Source organism: Rhincodon typus, chromosome 5 (assembly GCF_021869965.1).
Source record: "Rhincodon typus isolate 14 chromosome 5, sRhiTyp1.1, whole genome shotgun sequence".
NCBI classification, from domain to species: domain Eukaryota; kingdom Metazoa; phylum Chordata; class Chondrichthyes; order Orectolobiformes; family Rhincodontidae; genus Rhincodon; species Rhincodon typus.
This window is the reverse complement of record NC_063336.1, coordinates 96,307,589-96,326,254: the sequence shown is the minus strand read 5'-3', so window position 1 is coordinate 96,326,254 and position 18,666 is coordinate 96,307,589. Positions and strand designations below refer to the sequence as shown.

General features: G+C 41.1%; 1 protein-coding gene across 1 annotated transcript; it reads left to right on the top strand.

Annotated features, from left to right (window-relative positions):
• Window positions 1-14,785: 14,785 nt before the first annotated feature.
• On the top strand, window positions 14,786-18,097 carry fam110c (family with sequence similarity 110 member C). Its single transcript, XM_048596656.1, has one exon. The coding sequence runs from the start codon at window positions 16,202-16,204 to the stop codon at window positions 17,303-17,305; it is 1,104 nt and encodes a 367-aa protein (XP_048452613.1). The 5' UTR covers window positions 14,786-16,201; the 3' UTR covers window positions 17,306-18,097.
• The last annotated feature ends 569 nt before the right edge of the window (window positions 18,098-18,666 follow it).

Sequence of the window (18,666 nt, the reverse complement as noted above, 5' to 3'; positions counted from 1 at the left end):
GATCAAGGAGAAACCTTAAGATCAGCAAGAACCAAACCAATAGATATTATGAAATAGAACTGTGTTTTTTAAATTTTTCACTCCCCTCATGTGTTTCATTCCTCTTTTACATTTGTGTGTGTGTGCATGTGTTTGTGTGTTTGTGAGGGAGTGGTTATAAAGGGATTTAGAGTTTCAATTCATAGAATTTACTTATTTTAACTATTTACCTGAACCCAGAATCTAATGATGTGATTTGTGTGATTTGTCATTTGTGTTTCCATCAGCCTGGGTCTGAAAATCAGGTAGCTTGGGGAATTTGTGCATTTTTTTGAAAGCTTAAACTTTTGTAATGATTCCAAGAATAGTGGGCTTGCTTTGCGGCAGACTACCCCAGTGAGTATGAAAATGGATATACTACAGATCATAAATTAAACAGCTGAAAATACAAAGCATGATACTGAATTTTTTTTACAAAGATTATTGCAAGATAGTTGGATTTTCTTTTTGTCATCAGTGACCACATGCGGTCATCTCATTAGCAGTTATCAACCCAGAATATCAACTTTGACACTTTTCCATTACACTCTTGTTGTTTCTTAATTTAGTTCAATGTCATAACTTCAACTATCATTTTGAGTGATCTAGATGAAGAATTCCCTAGTGATACCTGCTTTAAGTTTGTCCTGTTCCCCTAGTGTATCCTGAACATCAACCATTCTTTTATCTAGAGATAGTAGGAACTGCCGATGCTGGAGTCTGAGATAACAAGGCGTAGAGCTGGATGAACACAGCAGGCCAGGCAGCACCAGAGGAGTAGGAAAGCTGCTGTTTCGGATCTGGACCCTTCTTCAGAAATAGAGGAGGGGAAGGGGTCTCTTTTATCTAACTGTGATAGACATATTATGTACCTCTTTAAAGCCCCTATCCCTTTTCAATGTTGAGAAAGCCTTGCCCATCACGTTATTCTCCTGAATCCTACATTATCACTGAGATTGCTTTCATCTGCACAGCAACAAGGGCTCTAAGCATAAGGACAATAAAGTGTAGCCTGTCCAGAAGACTGGTACATTCCAGTATCGCCTCTAAGGATTAGACTCAACCAATTCATTATTGCCAGGTCAAAAGCTTAAAATAACCGATGTAATATACGTGGACTGCTACAGTTCAAAAGGAAGGTAACTAGCATCTGCTTAAAGGCAGTTAGAAGCAGACAATACGTTTTCAGCTTTGCCAGCAATATACGCACATCCTAAAAGTTATTTTTAATGCATATTATGTCCAATCAATCTAGTAACTGCAGGATACCAAATTCACCTGAAGAAAACAATGTTCATCAATTTATTGCTAACCTAAATGGTCTCTGGGCTAACTCTACAAAGTCCTGCATCATCATTTTGGGTAAAAGTAAGGGAAAAAAACAATACAGCTCAAGTCAAACATTCAACTTTACTCTTAGACCTATTCCTATTTTGGTTTGAGAGAAAAAGGCTGGTGAGCTAGCTTGTTGTATATTCACTGTTCACTCCAGCTCCCTTCTCCTGGTTGAAGAATCATTGATGGGAACATTATGGGCCTCTGGTGGTGGAAAGGCAGGCTAGGTTGCCCATAATGTTCAGGGATGTGTAGATTAGGGGGATGGATCTGGGTGAGATGCTCCTTTGGTAGGTGTGGACTTGTTGGGCCGAAGGGCCTGTTCCATACTGTCGGGATTTGATGATGATGATAATGATGATCATAAATTTAATAAAATACTTCAAACCTGCCTTTACTCAAAGAGTGATGAATGTTTGGAATTCACCGAGTTCAATACGATTGGCAAAATATCAGGGTTATTCAAAGTGCATGTAAGTACGCTTGTCGGAGGCATATACTTAAGGAATGACACTCAATGGATTTCTTTTCCCATCCTTAAGTGAGTTTTGAGGTTGTTTTCTCATTATCTTCATTTTCAAGTCCTCGAGTTAGACATATACGCCCAGAGCACTCCAGAAAATGTTGTAATTGTTTTAATTTCCCATTTAGGGAAAATAATATTGTCACTTTTTTGATTTCATTACTACTCACCAGTGTGCATTCAGGATGTACAGATTAAAAGAGTATTATGGTGGGAAATGTTCACTGTACTCATGAATAATGAATCTGAGTCCTATATTTGTCAATCCATATGCCGACTCAAGTTTCTGATTTTACAAATGGAAGGATTTGGGAAAAATGGGAAAAAAATAAATTCTTGATTAACAGTATCAAAATTTATTTTTTCTCACCCATTCTTGAGCACTGGGAGTCACTGGTAAAGCCTGTACTCATTTAACTTGGTGATAGTGGAGAGGGGAGACAGTGAATAGTGAATGTGAAACAATACTTTAGAAAGAGTCAGTGCTGCTAACAAGGAAGGGAAGGGAAGAAGATTAGAGGGAAGGAAAGGGGATGTTTACAGAGAAAAATTTTGAAAGCAACAAGAGACAATTTCAGAATTATTCCTGCAGACATGGTCAGAGAGTGGGACAAGACAAAGGGGCATGGATTAATTGGCTGTGAAATAACTCCACAGAGGCCAGTATCCCATCACCAAGTTTATTTGCATGTGCATAGTAGTTGACACTTGTCTTCCTCAGAGCTGGCTTTCAGAGTGAACAGAACCTCGGACACTCCTGTTTTTACCAGTCAGCCAGAGCTCCCTGGTTGGACCAGATTAACAGCCCTTATCAAGAAATGCATATTTCTATGAGGCCACTACAGTCACTACAGGCTGGAATACAGGATTATTCATGATACAACACCAAGCTTCATTTGGTTGGGACTGACGTTATGGCTAAAATATTTTATGTTAAACAGGAAAAAATTTAAATTAAAGCAAAATTCAGTGGATGCTGGAAATCTGAACCAAAAACAGAAAGTGCTGAAGAAATGCATCAGGTCTGGTAACATTTGTGGAGAGAGAAACAGATTTAACATTTTGAGTCCAATGACTCTTTTTTTGGACCTGAACATTTAAATGGTTTAAATTATATTTAACTGCACGTCATTGAACTTCAGGAATAAGTAGCAAATTGGTCTCAACTACAAAAGCAGAAATTGCTGGAAAAGCTCAGCAGGTCTGGCAGCATCTATGAAGAAAAAAATCAGAGTTAAAGTTTCAGGTTATAAGTTCTTTTTTTGTCCTTGCTATGTTCTTAATTTCATTTCTCCACTTTTTATGCCCATATTTGCTGCTGGAAGGACTTTGAAAAGAGAAAACTTGCATTGAGAGAGAATCCACAAATTAACCCTTGAAAGAATGTGATTAGCATACTCGTATACAACTTTATCTTGAAGCATCTAATTTTGGGTGTCATATACTCATAGGAGTTACTCAAGCATAATATGCTCATGGTAATAGATTTGCCCTGTCACAAGACATTTCCTTTCACTTATTGTAATTAAAAGTATGCACAAAACATGTGAAAACCTGTTGTGGAAACCTACTGCCCATTGTGACAATAGGCACAAGGAAAATAATTCTCTCAGTTTTGAAGGATTTTCTTTTGAAAAATATGCTTCAATTATTTCTTTTACTTCCTACGTTACAATCATTTAAGAACCTACTTAGTTCTAATCTATATTCGATGACAAACAAGTCATGGTTACCAAAACAGACATAAAGCCTTTCCAAAGTCAACATCCTATTGAGAGTTCAGGGTATATTTCATTGTTGCCAACAAATTTTGAACTAGAAACATGGAAGGGAAACTATTCATTAAGTTCTAATATATTCCTTAAATTAAAAGGGGTAGGCTATTGGATCCAAAGAATTCATTCCGTCTGATTTTAGCATGAAAGAGTTTAATGCTGTAGTTAATACCAACACTGAAAGGGGGGAATAACATTCAAATACCTGTTTAAAAAAAAATCTCAAAATTCATTTGTTGAATGGAAAGAGTAGGACTCTGATGTATTTTACAATGAAACCTTGAGCAGCTTCCCATGTCTAGAGAATTCCACAACCACAAACCGTTAGCTCAAACAGAAACACAAAAGGTTAAACAAAAACATGCTCCAGTGTCCTGTTAAAATAGAGTCCCATCTCTGTCAGATCACCAAAGTCTGTAGAAATTAATGGAAAGGGCATTTTTCTTGACATAAGAGAATTAATGTTTAATTTGGAAATTGTAATATGATCAAGGAAGTGCCTGACAGTAACCAGTAAAAGTAAACAATGTGTTACTCAATCGGTCCATTTGATAACAATATCATTTTTCACCTCTGAGTAAACGATACCCTGATTTTTCGCCAATTAAAATGAAAACATAAAAATGTAAGGGCATACAAAATAGAAGCCGGAATAGATCACTTGGTCTTTCGAGTCAATTTCATCTTTCAATAAGCTCACGGCTGATTGGCAGAACAGATTTCAAGGACTAATGGCTGACCTTTATTCTTGGTATTATTTTTATTTAATGGCAGAAATTGTAAACCATAATATCATGGGATAACAAGGTGTAGAGCTGGATGAACACAGCAGGCCACAGCTTTCCTGCTCCCCTGATGCTGCTTGGCCTGCTGTGTTCATCCAGCTGTACACCTTGTTATCTCAGATTCTCCAGCATCGGCAGTTCCTACTATCTCTGTAACCATAATATCATGATGCCTCAAGATAAACTAACCACTGAATATATGCTTTAAAGCAAATATTTTAATTAGACTTCATACTATACATGTTTAAAATTTTGGAAGCAGAAACATACCTTATGGGTAGACTCTTATAGGTACTTAAGAGACGTGGATTACGGTGAGATGTGTGGGAGAATGGGGCAGCAAGGCCCATCTCACTCATTCTTTTATGTGTTTTACAAGCAGTTTGGGAAGATTCATGCTAGGCAGCAACAAGATGCCAAATGATAGTCATTATTGCTTGTTAAAAACCTTATTAATGTCACAATTCACCTTATTAAAAATATTCAGATTCCCACCATATCAAACTCACCAAACAAGACATTTGTCAGGAAACCCCTCAACAAGGAAATCAGGTTCCTGAAGGAGTCACCTCACTGCTTGCTCTGAAAGACATCTAGGTTGGAAACTGGACACCAACATCCCAGGGCATGCTCCATGGGCACCATCCAAACATACCCAAATCTACAGACATTAGCATCTGACATGTGACAGCCTCTAAGGACCCTCATGGCACACCTCCAATTCATTTACTGGTCATTTCTGCATTTCAATGTTGTGGTCAGTATCAATCTTTGCAATGCTGCAGTTCTTTATTTAGTGCTCATTCGCTCTTCGTCTACCTTGGTGCTTACATCATCATTGCCTTGCATTTTGTGCTCTGCCTCCTCAGCCAGAGATATCAGGCTTGTATTGGTGCTGTCTCACATTGTCACATAGTGGAGACACTAAGCCAGGAAGTTTGTCAGAATTGTCAGCTGGCCTCAGTCGAGTCAAGACTTCATTTGAGGCAGTTAAGGGGTCAAGGCAGACAAAGTCAGAATCCTCTACTTGTAAGAGTCGCAGAATCAAATGGTTGGCAGAACAACACCTGTCTGGACTTTTTCTGTCCTATTGTGGGCTGTAAACCTCCTGGAATCAGAGAGAGAGAGAGAGAGAGAGAGAGAGGTTTGAAGGGAGATGAAAGTGAGTGGCACAGCCATTACTTCTAGTGCTGGTTGGGAGTTGTCCTGAGTGATTGAGTAAGCAGCGCAGATGGTTAGTGGTCTTGAAGTTGTGATGGGTGAAAACATATTGGTAAAATGTTGCATGCAATAATGAGAGTGGTAGAGCATGGGCGTTGATAGGAGGTGGGTACGGTGGTGGAGGCAATGAGTATGGTGTATAAGGAAAAAGATGGCAGCATTTACCCAGCAGAATGGAGAAGGGCATTGATCTTCTTCCTACAATGCACAACACAGCCATTCTCAACCATTTCTACCAATTCTTTAGGATTTCACCAAATCTCCTGCTCAACTCTCCACATCAAAATTACAGCTGAATTTCAAAGCCAGACTGTTGCGAACGTTCACTTACAACACGTTTGACCACACAACACAAAAATCACAAGTTGAAGAAAGTAATTTATCAAAAGAAGTACTTTGAGGTACTTTGGTGTGAAAGGCATTAAAGCAATCAGGGTATTGCTGCAATGATTAAATATAAATAGTAACAATCAGTTAAATGAGAATATTTTACTATAAAAACTATTGATTTGGAATCTTATCGACCGGACAAGACCAATTGAATCAAGAGTAATTAAACTCTAAGAGTGTTTCTAGTCTGAAACAAATGATATAGTGGTGTCTGCTGTTGGTACGGATCCTTGGTGCATTTGGAAAATCTCTCCTATATTGCAAGTGGAGTACTGCATAAAGTTTACACCGTTATTTGAGGAAGGATGTATTTGCATTAGTAGCAGTTCAGAGAAGTTCACTCGATTAATTCCAGAGATGAAAGGCTTGTCGAACGAGGAGAGTTTGAGCAGTTTAGGCCAATATTCACTTGAGTTTAAAGATAATGAGAGGGGATCTAATTGAGGTTTTCAAGATGCTAAATGGGATTAATAAAATAAACATAGAGCAAATGGTTTCCCTTTGTGGGGCAATCTAGAATGAGAGGTCATAGTCTTGCACTAAGGAATGGCAGATTTAAGATAGAGATGAGGATAAATTACTTCTCTCAAAGAGCCGTGAATCTGTGGAAGTAACCATTTTCATAATGCAGTGGAGCCAGGACACTGGATAAATTTTAAGGAGGAGATAGACACATTTTTAGTGTTCAAGGGTTATGGGGAGCAGGCAAGAAAATGGAGATGAGGCCAAGATGAGATTATCAATCATACCAAATGGCAGATCAGGCTGAAGGAGTTTCTACTCCTGCTGTTAGTTTTTATGTTGTTATTGAATGCCTGCAATGTGGAAACAGGCCCTTCGGCCAAACAAGTCCACACCAACCCTTGGAGCATCCCACCCAGACCCATACCCCTATAACCCTATAACCCACCTAATCTACACATCCCTGAACACTGCGAGCAATTTAGCATGGCCAGTCCACCTAGCCTGCACATCTTTGGACTGTGGGAGGAAACCGGAGCACCCGGTTATGATTTTATACCAAGACACCAGTGAGCTTGGTGGGATTGGTATCACAGGGTGAGTGGGGAGGAGTGGAATCACTGGAGCAGGGTGCCAGGGTACTTTAATTGGCAGCCTGTTGCTAGTGGGCTGAATTTGCAAGTTGGGATGTTCCTGCTCCCATTCTAATTGCTGGCAGTTTTTCCAATATTGGGAATCGTCATTGGTTCCTTAGCCTGACTGTCCTTGTTCATTACCAACATTCCCACTCCAGCAGGCTGAATTCAATTTAGCCAGTTAACACAGCTTCTCTCTTCAAAGGTACTCTTCATAGACCTGCTGAGTGTTTCCAGCGTTTTTGGTTTTTGTTGCACCATCTCATCATTGGCTTCAACAGTTGGTGACAGCCTGGTTGATGTGTAATCGCAAGGCCAGTGATGGAATGGTGGGGAAGATCAGCAGTGTTGGCATCTATAGAGAGAAACCAAAGGGATTTTGCTCCACGGTTCACATGCCACCACCTCTGCTCCACCAGGTCAATAATTGTGTGGAAGATGTGTCTCTAACCTTTTAACTGAGGAGCTCAGGACCTCCATTGTAGCAGCTGCCTGAGCTTCTGTTGCAACATTTTGCCACTTCATGGAATTTGCAACAAATGAAAACAGTGAGCTTAGCATTATGATCCTAGCTGACAGTAATAGTGGACTTGCCAGATCCTAGAATGAAACCTGGAATGATTGTTCACATTTAATTTTTGCAGTTGGCTAATGTTGTGGTTAATGGTTGAAACATGCACAAGAAAACAGAATATCTTGAAAAATAGAACATAAAGTTTATTACACAAAATAATAAATAAAACTGGAAGTACGTAGAAAGAATTGATTTTGAAAGATCTGAACATAATCATCAATACAAAGTTTCAACCTGTTTTCTAACACAATCCTTTACAAAAATTTGATCCCAGAGAAATATTACTCCTTTCTCACTTTTTAAAGAAAATCATAACTTTTTCCAGTTTCTCTTTCTTGAACTAAGGAGACAATTTTATAACGAAAATCATAGCATTTCCCAGTTTCTTTTCCTTGAACTGAGGAGACAATTTTACAATTCCTTTGCAAGTCTGTAGGCATGAACCTCTCACAATTCTGATGGCCTAAATTTTCTCACTCCTAATAAATTGAAGGTTTTTATCTAAATTCTCCTGGCTTGGGAGCTTCACAGATTCAAAACCATCTTTGCTGAGGTGACTGGATTGATTCTCTATTTGGAGAAACTGTTCTACCTTCTGAAATGAACTCTGGGTTCTTCTGAACAAAACCTTTGAACCTTCCGTTCTGAAGTCAAAACAAAAATAATTGCCTTAATTTATTTACACAGTCTGTTATAAAAACAATAGCAACATTTTAATTACAGGGCTCTTCCCAGGCACTCTACTGCAATTATGTACTTCCTAGGAACTGAAATATTTAGGTCACAGTTCCAAATTGACTTTCTGACTCTTTGAAAACAAAATTTCATAGGACTACCCAAAATCCACCTGCTTCTATTTAAAAATCAATCCAAATTCCAAAATATATTACATTTTTAATCACACTAGACTTCAGACACAGCTATTACGAATTGAAGAGGTTGAGTTCCAGGCATTGAATCAAGCCATGAACCAAAATACAGGTGAACTCATCCATCTCCCTTGACATGCGTCTAAGTTTTTAGGAGGCTTTGCATTGCATCAAGCTTTGGGCTGGTCATCTATATCTGCCTTCTGAAGCTTTGCCCTATGAGGGCCTCATTTGACTCCACTACTTCAGTACTATTATGGGAATGTACACCCCACCCTCCCCTGTCCCAGGAAAGATAGAACCTGGGATACCACTTCCAGCCAGTGTGATTGCAGCCCACTAATGTATAGTATGTCCCACTGTGAGGAACTCTCTTCTAACCAAGCCTCTAAGTAATGTAAAAACCGAAAGAACTGCTGATGCTGTAAATCAGGAACAGAAACAAAGTTGCTGGAAAAGCTCAGCAGGTCTGGCAGCATCTGTGAAGGAAAAAACAGAGTTAACGTTTTGGGTCTGGTGACCCTTCCTCAGAACTCCTCTAAGAAATGTGATGGTGTTGGTATCTGAGCCAGTGCGTGCAATAGTGGTAGACATTAACGCAGTTCATTCTTCCTCACCTTTCTCCTTTTCCTCTGGAGAGCATTAGTTTCTCTTGCATTTCTTCTACTTCATTCAGGACAGAGGTGGATCATTCTCCTGGAATCCTGCAATGATGAAGTTGGAAGGGTTAGAGTGTACCATCTGTGGCCACTATAGGTGGATGTATGTGATGAGGTTATATAGGGATAAGAAGTCACAATAGCTTTTGGGGTGATTAGGGATTAGGAATGGTTGTTCATCTTTCAGGTTGGTCAGCTTAATTGGCTGGACAGCTAGTTTTGTGATGCAGAGTGATGCAAACAGGGTGTGTTCAAATCCTGCAATGACAGAGGTTACCATGAAGGGCTCTCCTTCTCAATCTCTCCCATTGCCTGAAGTGTGTGGTGACCTTCAGGTTAAACCAGCACCAATTGGTTCTCTTTGAGAGAGCAGCTCTATGGTCTGGTAATACCATAGTGACTTCACCTGATTTATAAGGATGATAGAGTCATTACAGACCACTAGATATTAGGCCGCCTGCTCCACCTCTAGCCAGAGTATCTCTCATTTCCTTCTGCTCACAGTCTTCACTGTTGTTTCCTCTCCCTCAGCCAGATATGCATTATTTTGTCCTTGATAAAGTGTGGTAATTGTAACTGAGAATCTTATCAATGTCATTGGTTCATTTTGATTATTTTGAAATTTATGTAAACCCTCACATGGTTGTGAGATATGGCTAAGTTGAAATTAGTCTGCGGAGTCCAGACAGTTTGATGAGTGTGGCCATATCAGTGTATTATTAAATGGTACAGTAATATGAAGCATGGCCAGCCAGGAATCTCTCCCACTCTCACTGCCTGCTATTGGTGTAAGTTGGAAGGATTTTTAAGTTGATATTCAACCTGTTTGGCCACATTATAATTGCACTTTCCTTGGATATCAAGTCCTAGAGTGGGACATGAACCCCACACTTCCATTTCAGGAATGTTACCCGTTGCACCAGAAGACCTCAGTTTTAGATTGTAACAAAAGAGTCACCAAAGATACAATGAATCAAATATCCTCTTTCAGTGCTGTAGGCATTTACTGTATAATCCTACAGTTGTAAATGTAGCTGAAATAATACTGCTAGCTCTCACCCCTTGTCAAATATCATCAAACAGGCTGGGTCTAATGTTTGAATCCTCAAATAAATTTCAAGCACAGCAGCTAAAACTACACAATGGTAAGGTTAGAGTCTATGATCTTTGTTTTCACTAATAATTTCCCTAGTGTATTTTTAAGTAAAAATTTGTACAAACAAATGTAAACAGCATAAAGTGCAATGTGCTTTCAATGACTCGTACAGTGAGATTTTGAACCTTTTCTACATTCTTTGATCTTCTTAAGGTTAGTCACATTGAAACAGTAGTTTGGTTGAGAATATTTTAACAAGCTGTGACAGTCCTACTGAAAATTGTGTCACCTTGAGGCCTCCTCCAATCATTTTGGGGATTCCAAGGGAGCTGAGACCCATTTTCTTTATAATCCACCAGGGGAATTCAAATTCTGAAGACAGTAGTACCATTGTCATTCTTCACTTATCATGTACTACAAGACAGAAATGTGGCATACACTAGTAGAAAGATGTTCTTGTACAATTTTTTTAAAAATTGAATAATTGCTACTCAGATAAATGAGAAAACGCTTGACCGATCAGAGGAATAGTTAAAACAAATGGAGCTTGGGCTTTATCATTTGTTTAACAGGACTTGGTTCAAGGTCTATTGCATGCTTATGAGAGGCCAGAGGTATGTCATACTGAACATATCATACCAAATATTTTGGTAAGAGACGAGAAACACATCTGGTACCTGTCAACAATCATTCAACATAATTCAGTACAAGCAGGTTAAAAGCTGAATGTTGGAATGCAAAGCAGTTGCTACTGAATCATTTCAATTGCAAGGGATTTCTTTCACATTGCTATCATTAGAAATGTTCCAGGTTAAAACGTGAAATACGTTCTAATTGGACAAACGGCAGTAGCCAACTATTCACCATTTGTCTGCTGATCGGTTACCAATTTGATCCATTTTGTTCTTATTGTTTCAGCTCTCTCCAGTACATGTTAACAATCCTATTCTACCTGTTGGGGCTTGTTACAGTGACAGACCCTTGAAGAAAAGCAGGAGCTGATGAGAACAAATAATTGGTTTGACTTACCTCATAAATCATTAAGGTCAAAGGTAATAATGTGTATGCATTGGTTGCACTTAAATGGGGCAGAAAGGATTTGCTGCAACTCGAATGTTGCCTTGGGAACTGCAGGTCTTGTTGTGAACAAGAGTACTCAAAGGAGGCTGCCCCAAGCAGGAATTGCAGTACAGGCTGCTCTGCTGACTTTACAGGTATGTTTTGAAGTAAACATTATGAATAATAGGACACAGTAAAAGAGATAGCTGAGAATTTTTATGACATAAATTCTCAATGAGATCTTTGAAAATATAAATAATGGCAGGTGCCGTCTAAGGAGCCTTAGTGGATTTCAACAGTGCATCTTGTAGTAAATATTGTAAATTGCAGCTATTGAGCATCAGCAATTGAGGGAATGAACATTTGTGCCTGTGGTGTTAATCAAGTTGACTGCTTTGTCCTGGATGGTATCAAGCTTATTGAGTGTTGCTGAAGCTGTAGTCATCCAGGCAAATGGGAAAGATTCCATCATACTACTGACTTGTGCCTTGACGGAGCAGGCTTTGGGGGTCGGGAACTGAGATATGCAACATAAGATTCTGAGCTTCTGACCTGCTGTCATAGCTATGACATTTATATGGCTAGTCCAGTTCAGTTTATGGTGATTGGAAACCCTCATGGTGTTAGTAGTGGGCTATTCACTAATGGTTAACACTGTTGAATATCAAGGATGATGGTTAGATTTTCTCGAGATAGTCATTGCATGGTACTTGTGTGGCATGAGTGTTATTTGCCACTTATCAAGACCCAAAGCCTTTGCAGTATCCAGAGCTCCCAGTTATTTCTTGATTTTTCATGTAGTGAATCAAACCCTGGGGGTTGAAGACTGGCATCTATGATCCTGGGGACCTATGGAGAAAGCCAAGGTGGATCATTCACTTGGCATTTCTGGAAATCATGGCAAATGCTTTAGCCTTACCTTTTGCATTGGCGTACTAAGTCCACCCATCATTGAGGATGGGGATATTTGTTGATCCTTCACTTCCAATGAGTCACTTAATTGACAACTACCATTCTCAATTGAATGTGGCAGGACCATAAAACTTAGATCTATTCTGAAAATGATTGGATGGGACCAGCAATATTGGTTGAGGGGTGAAAGCTGCCTGACAGTGAGCGGAGGGGGAGCAGAACAGTGATGGGTTAATTAACTTTCAATCCAAGATTGCGTAAATTAATGATCTTCTTTATCAGTCATCATTTTTGGTGAAGTTTCCGGCCCCTTTTCTGTTCTGCACATTCTCAGAGTGACGTACCTGAAAATGGAAACTTAATACAAAGGACTGCAGAATCAAGCAGGTATTAATTGTGACATTACGCAATCCAAATTATTGCACCATGGTGCTACTCAACTTAAATAAAAACATTTTAGTCCATAGTCTCATCCCACCCTATATTTCCTCCAGCCCTAAAATCCTCTATCGGAGGATGAGAAACAGAAGAGCTCTGTTGAAGGCTTTTTTTTGGGCTGTAGGCTCCCGAAGCAGAATATGAGGTGCTAACCTGCAAACAACCTCTAAAATCCTCTATGCTGTTTTTGTTTTCCAATTTTGGTCTCTTACATATTCCCAATTTTATTTATTCCATTATTGGCACTGACAGCTTCGGTTGTCAAAATACTATGAGTAACAGGGTTAATGTCTGGAACTGTGTCAATCGCACCTCCCACAATGATAATGTTAGAGAACACACGAACATGAGAGCCATGAGAGGAATTTGATGATGCCTTCAAAATGTACTTATGCTGTATACTGCTCCTTAATATGTATTAAATTATGTATTCTTTAATATGTAACAATTACTGTTTGAACCTACTATCAGCCTAGTAATCTCTCCAAAGATAGACTAACCAACATACAATTCTAAGCTCTGGAATTCCCTTCCTAAGTCTCTCCACATCTTTATCTTTCTCTCCTCATTTAAATGGCTCTTAAAAACAAAGAACTTTTAACCAAGCTTATCATTCATCACTTATTTACTCCGTGCATGACTCAAATTTTGTTTGATAGTACGGCTGAGATGCCATGCAACATTTTACCACATTTAACACCACCATTTTAAACAAATTGCTCTTGGTCTGGTTCTTCTAATATGCCTCTGACTCCCTGGATGCTACCCTCCTCCTACAGGAATGGCACATATATTGGCGGGTTTTATGCACATTCTGTGAAACAGCAGAAGGCCCCCACATGTCCAGAAGGTGTACAACCAACACAAGGTGTTGTTTTTACTGCTTGCCACTGCTCCAAGCCCTTCTGCTCACCCAAGTGACCTTCAAGCACGATCAGGTTAGTCTCCACTGGTTTTCTCCCAATCAATGGACATCAGTGGACTCTGTCTGCTACATCAATGACAAGAAAAGTATCATTATCTAATGGCCTGCACATTCTTTCTCGTTTGACCGGATCACTTGATTTGCAATCCCCCTCTTGAGGGGCATTTGTTGTCATATTTTCCTTGGTAGTATTGGTTCATCCCAGTGCAACTCTTACTGACCTAGAATCAAAGTGGAATAACACTGTGGTATACTCGACTTACATATGTTGTAGAACATGCCTCCAAGAGGATATTCTTCATTTCATGTTGTTAAATTGATGGTATCAATAATGTTGAATAATCCAATTAATTTTTAAAATAATACTGCACAGTAAAAGGTCATTTAATCTCACGAGGCTGCCTGGTGTTTTTATTCCATACAGGTGCCCTCCCATTTCATCTCAACCTTCCAGCATACCTTTCCATACCCCTTTCCTCTCATGTTGTCAATACTCAACATTTCAAACACCACAACAATAGAGGAAGGAATGATCTTTATATTGTTAAATGAACTGTAGAAATAACACACTATCAACAAATTTAAAGATAGAAGCTTTGTTGGGAAAACGTCTACTTCCAGTTTCACTAAACAACATGTTTCCTGATAGTTCTGTCAACGCAGAGGTCTTTAACCTTTTTTAATGTCTGACTTTGCTAAATCTCACTGCATTAATGTTTAACTGAATCATTGCCCATATTCTGCTCATGTGATAAAAAGGTGGCTAAATATTTAGGATAACAAGTTGTAGAGCTGGATGATCACAGCAGGCCAAGCAGCATCAGAGGAGCAGGAAAGCTGACATTTCGGGCCGAGACTCTTCTTCAGACCCTTCTTCATTAAGGGTCTAGGCCCGAAACGTCAGCTTTCCTGCTCCTCTGATGCTGCTTGGCCTGCTGTGTTCATCCAGCTCTACACCTCGTTATCGCAGATTCTCCAGCATCTGCAGTTCCTACTATCTCACGGCTAAATATTTACTTCATTTTGTGATTTCTTATGGTTTTGCCTTCAAAATATATGGAAACATAATAACGGACAATTGTATTCATAAAATTACAAAAACCCGAATTTACCAGCAACATTTATTAATGACTTTATTAAAACCGGATATAATTGAAAGTATTTAAATGTTATTGCTGTTTTCTAAATTCCCTCTTATCCCGCACACGCCCAGCCCCCAATTCTCACATACAGAAAACGCATTGAGCAGAAACCCAGCTTCCCAGTTCATTGGTTACTGCCAAAAGTTCTTATTTTCACACGTGATCTTACATGGAAAAGTTGTTTTTATTTGCGCCATACCGAAACACTAATAATTTGAGCGGACAATTCACGCATAGGGGGCACTACGGTCAAGATCTTTACTGAGGGAGCATTTCCTTTGGATACAAGTTCTAAGAATTGTCTTCTGATTTCGTCAAAAATAACAAACAAGAGAAATCTTAAACGGCAATGAACACGCGTACGAGCATTTTCCAACAAAAAGTACGGGTTAACGATCAGGTAGCTACCTCAAGGAGTCCAGAGCTTAAATGGGTCGGTTTTAATTTAATCGGATGTTTCCTGTCAATTTACTGCTCGTTTGCAGGTTCCTACACTATGTTTGACCCATTGATTAATTTATCGATTTTCGTAGAACTAATCAGAAATAAAACTAACAAGGGATCCGAACTAACTGATCCCTGGATATGCAAAATGCTCTCTCGTTTAAGAATTAATGGTTGAACACATTATTCTGTCAAAACTCTATCAAACACACTTCTCCCCGCGTAGTGAATTCGCGTTATGATACTCCGACAAACGTACAAACGAATTCCTTGGTTATTCTAACGTAGGTGCCATTTATTTTTTTTTAAATGGGTTAACAGCCCTGAAAAATGGCCTGGTGCAAACATTAACTCAGTCATAATATCTCACCCTATTCACATCCTTAATTTCTAACTTGTACGATACTTTTATCTTCAAGACAGTGCATTTTCTCCGCTAGTTTTCAAACTCTTCCTGAGTTTACTGATTTGCTGATAAGATTCCCTATAGAAGAGGGAGGTTTAGCATATTTCAAATAAACATTAATTCGTGTTTGTCCTTGCTCGGGGCTATGTAACGTTGATAGGTAGACCTATCCCTCCCGTTCCATGACACACAGCCTGCTCCCATATGATGTCATCAGTTGAAACATGATTTGCTGTGTTTTGTAGTGGGACGGGCAGTCCCACAACAGCAAGGTGGATTCAGTTGAAAGGTTCAGTAAAAGTGAAGTCAGTGTTGATGACAAGTGTTGCCTTGAACTCAGTGCATGATCAGAGCGGCTTCCTTCGTGTGCGCGCCTTGCAAGGGAATCACCATCAACAAGAAATACATGAGAATCAGTAAGATTTGAACATTTCGCGGGACAGAGTCTTCACTTTCTTCGTCTTCTGAGTGAGTGACGGTCGCTTGTTGAGTAGCGGCCTCTCTCCCGGACTGGGTCTGCAAGATTAAGTGAAATGCCGACTGACATCTCGCAGCCTCCGGGGCTGAGCTCCTCGCTGCCCCTGAGAATCCTCAACAAGGGGCCCGGTTACCTCCGGAGGCAGATGGAGGGCAACCGCCGGAGCCCCCTGAGCGCCGTGGAGAGGCTGGCGGCCGACAAGGGCAAGTACGTGAAGAGCCCGCAGCTGGTGGCAGGCGGTCAGGCGGAGAAAGAGAGGGAGGCCCGCTCCGGTAGCTCGGTGTCGGGCAGCCTCAGCAGCAACAGCAGCAGCAGAGGAGGAGGAGGAAGAGGTGGTGGTGTTGGTGGAGGTGGGAGCAGCGGCATGGAGAGCTGCCCGGGAGGAGGCGAGAAGCCGGCGGGAGACTCCCCACGAGGTGACCAGCTCCCGCACGCTCCCTTACAGCGGGACGGCGGCGGCACCACCATCCGCCGCTCCAAGAGGCAAATGAGGCCGGACTCGCTGGTCATCTACCGCCAGAAGTGCGAGTTCGTCAAGGGGTCAGGCGGCGGGGCCCGGGCCGCCAACCAGAGCCTGGTCCGCCGGCTCTTCCAAGGGGGCTCCATCCGGGACAAGCAACAGCCGCCGCCGCCGGCATCGCCCGAGGTGCCCAAGGTCATCATCAAAGAGAGAGGGCCGGCGGACACGGGCTGCGGGGATGAGGAGGAGCAGCCGCCATCGCCGCCGCCAGCAGGTTCGGTCACGTCCCCAGCCCCGAGGCCGGTTACCGCTGTCCTCCAGCGGCGGGTCGGCAAAGGGGGTCTACACCGCTCTCAGTCCGACATCAGCTCCCGCTACTCGAGAGCCTTCTCGGAGTTCGACAGCTTCTTCAGGTACTGCGGCCTGGAGCCCGAGGTGATCGACGACCTGGGCCGCGAGAACTTCACCTCGGCGTCCGACACCGCGGTGACCGTGCGCGTCCGGAGCGTCAGCACGCCCGACTCGGACAGCGACTTCTCCCGCCACAGCGCCCAGGAGGACCAGCGGCCGCTCGAGGAAGCGCCGGCCGAGCGCAAGCCGGCGTCCAGCCTCTCGGTCATCGAGCGCAACGCCCGGGTCATCAAGTGGCTATACGGCTGCAAGCGAGCAAGGGAGTCCACAGCAGCCGAGCTCGTCTAGGCGAGCGGACCCCTGACAGAGAGGGGAAGGCTCCTCCAATCTTCTCCGCCCGGAGAAGCGCTGCTCAGTCCTTGCAGACTCCTCTTTGCAGGGGAGTGGGCGAAGAGATGTTGCGAACTGTGAACCAGAAGCAGCCAGAGCTAGGAATGCACAAAAAGTCGGCTCTCACCTGTGTGTCTGGAGAGGACAGTCTCCACCCCAGCGTCACCTCTTCTTACAATCCTGACTGCATTCCCCGGGGGATGCAGCGGGTTTTTATTTTCAAAGTTAGTGTACGTCTACCTTTTTTGCTTTGACAGATTTAGAGTTGTTCTGGTGGCCTCGGTGCAAAATTTAGAAGAAACTACAGTAGAGACTGTTTGACTGTTGTAACTGTGAGGGAGGATGGGAGAGACAGGATATATTCTTTCTATTTAAGAGATTTATTTTATTTTCTGTGTTCAATACAGAATCTGTTTTCATTTTAAACGGTATTGTCATGAACAGAAGTTCCCATTCGTCTGTTTGTGCCGTTGAAACGTTGATGTTTATTTTGATGTTTATATATTCTTTAAAACGTTGCAGGATCAATAGCTATCCAAGGTAAGCAAAAGTCTATTACAACAGTCAGAGATAGTAAGAACTGCCGATGCTGGAGTCAGAGATAACAGTGTGGAGCTGGTGGAACGCAGCCGGCCAGGCAGCTTCGGAGGAGCTGGAAAGTTAACGTTTCGGGTCCCGAAATCAAATGAATTATCAAATGATTCCTGTACACATTTTTCATACCAAATATATTTTGTGATAATTTCAAAATGAAATCTTATGTATGTAAATATCACTTTCAGTTTAAAAATATTCAGTTTTTGATGTCAGTTTGATATTAGATTTTCTTGCTCAGTTTACTCTGACAGATTATATTGCCACACACAGCTACTGCATCAGTGACTGTTTTGAAACACTTATTAGAAAACGCTGACATTAAAAAAAATACTAGGAGCAGAAGCAGACCATTTGGCCCTTCGAGCCTGTTTCAGCATTCAATAGGACCGTGACTGAGCCTTTATCTCAATGGCATACTCCCTTTTAAAATCTGGGCAATTTATCTATCTCTTTCTTGAATACATTCAGACATAGATTTGGTTTGATACTTGTGCTGAATGACTTTGACTTTGTTCTTGGAATAGTTGTTAGACTATTTCAATTTGAATTCAAATGTTGTTCTCTCTAGCCCCCCTTAGAACAAGTACAAAAGGAAAGCACTACAGATGCCAGTAATGTGAAAGAAGAACAGAAAATTCTGTAAATATTCAACAGGTCTAGCAGCATCTGTGGAGAGAGAAACAGTTAAATTTTCAGGTTAATGACCATATCAGAGCACATAT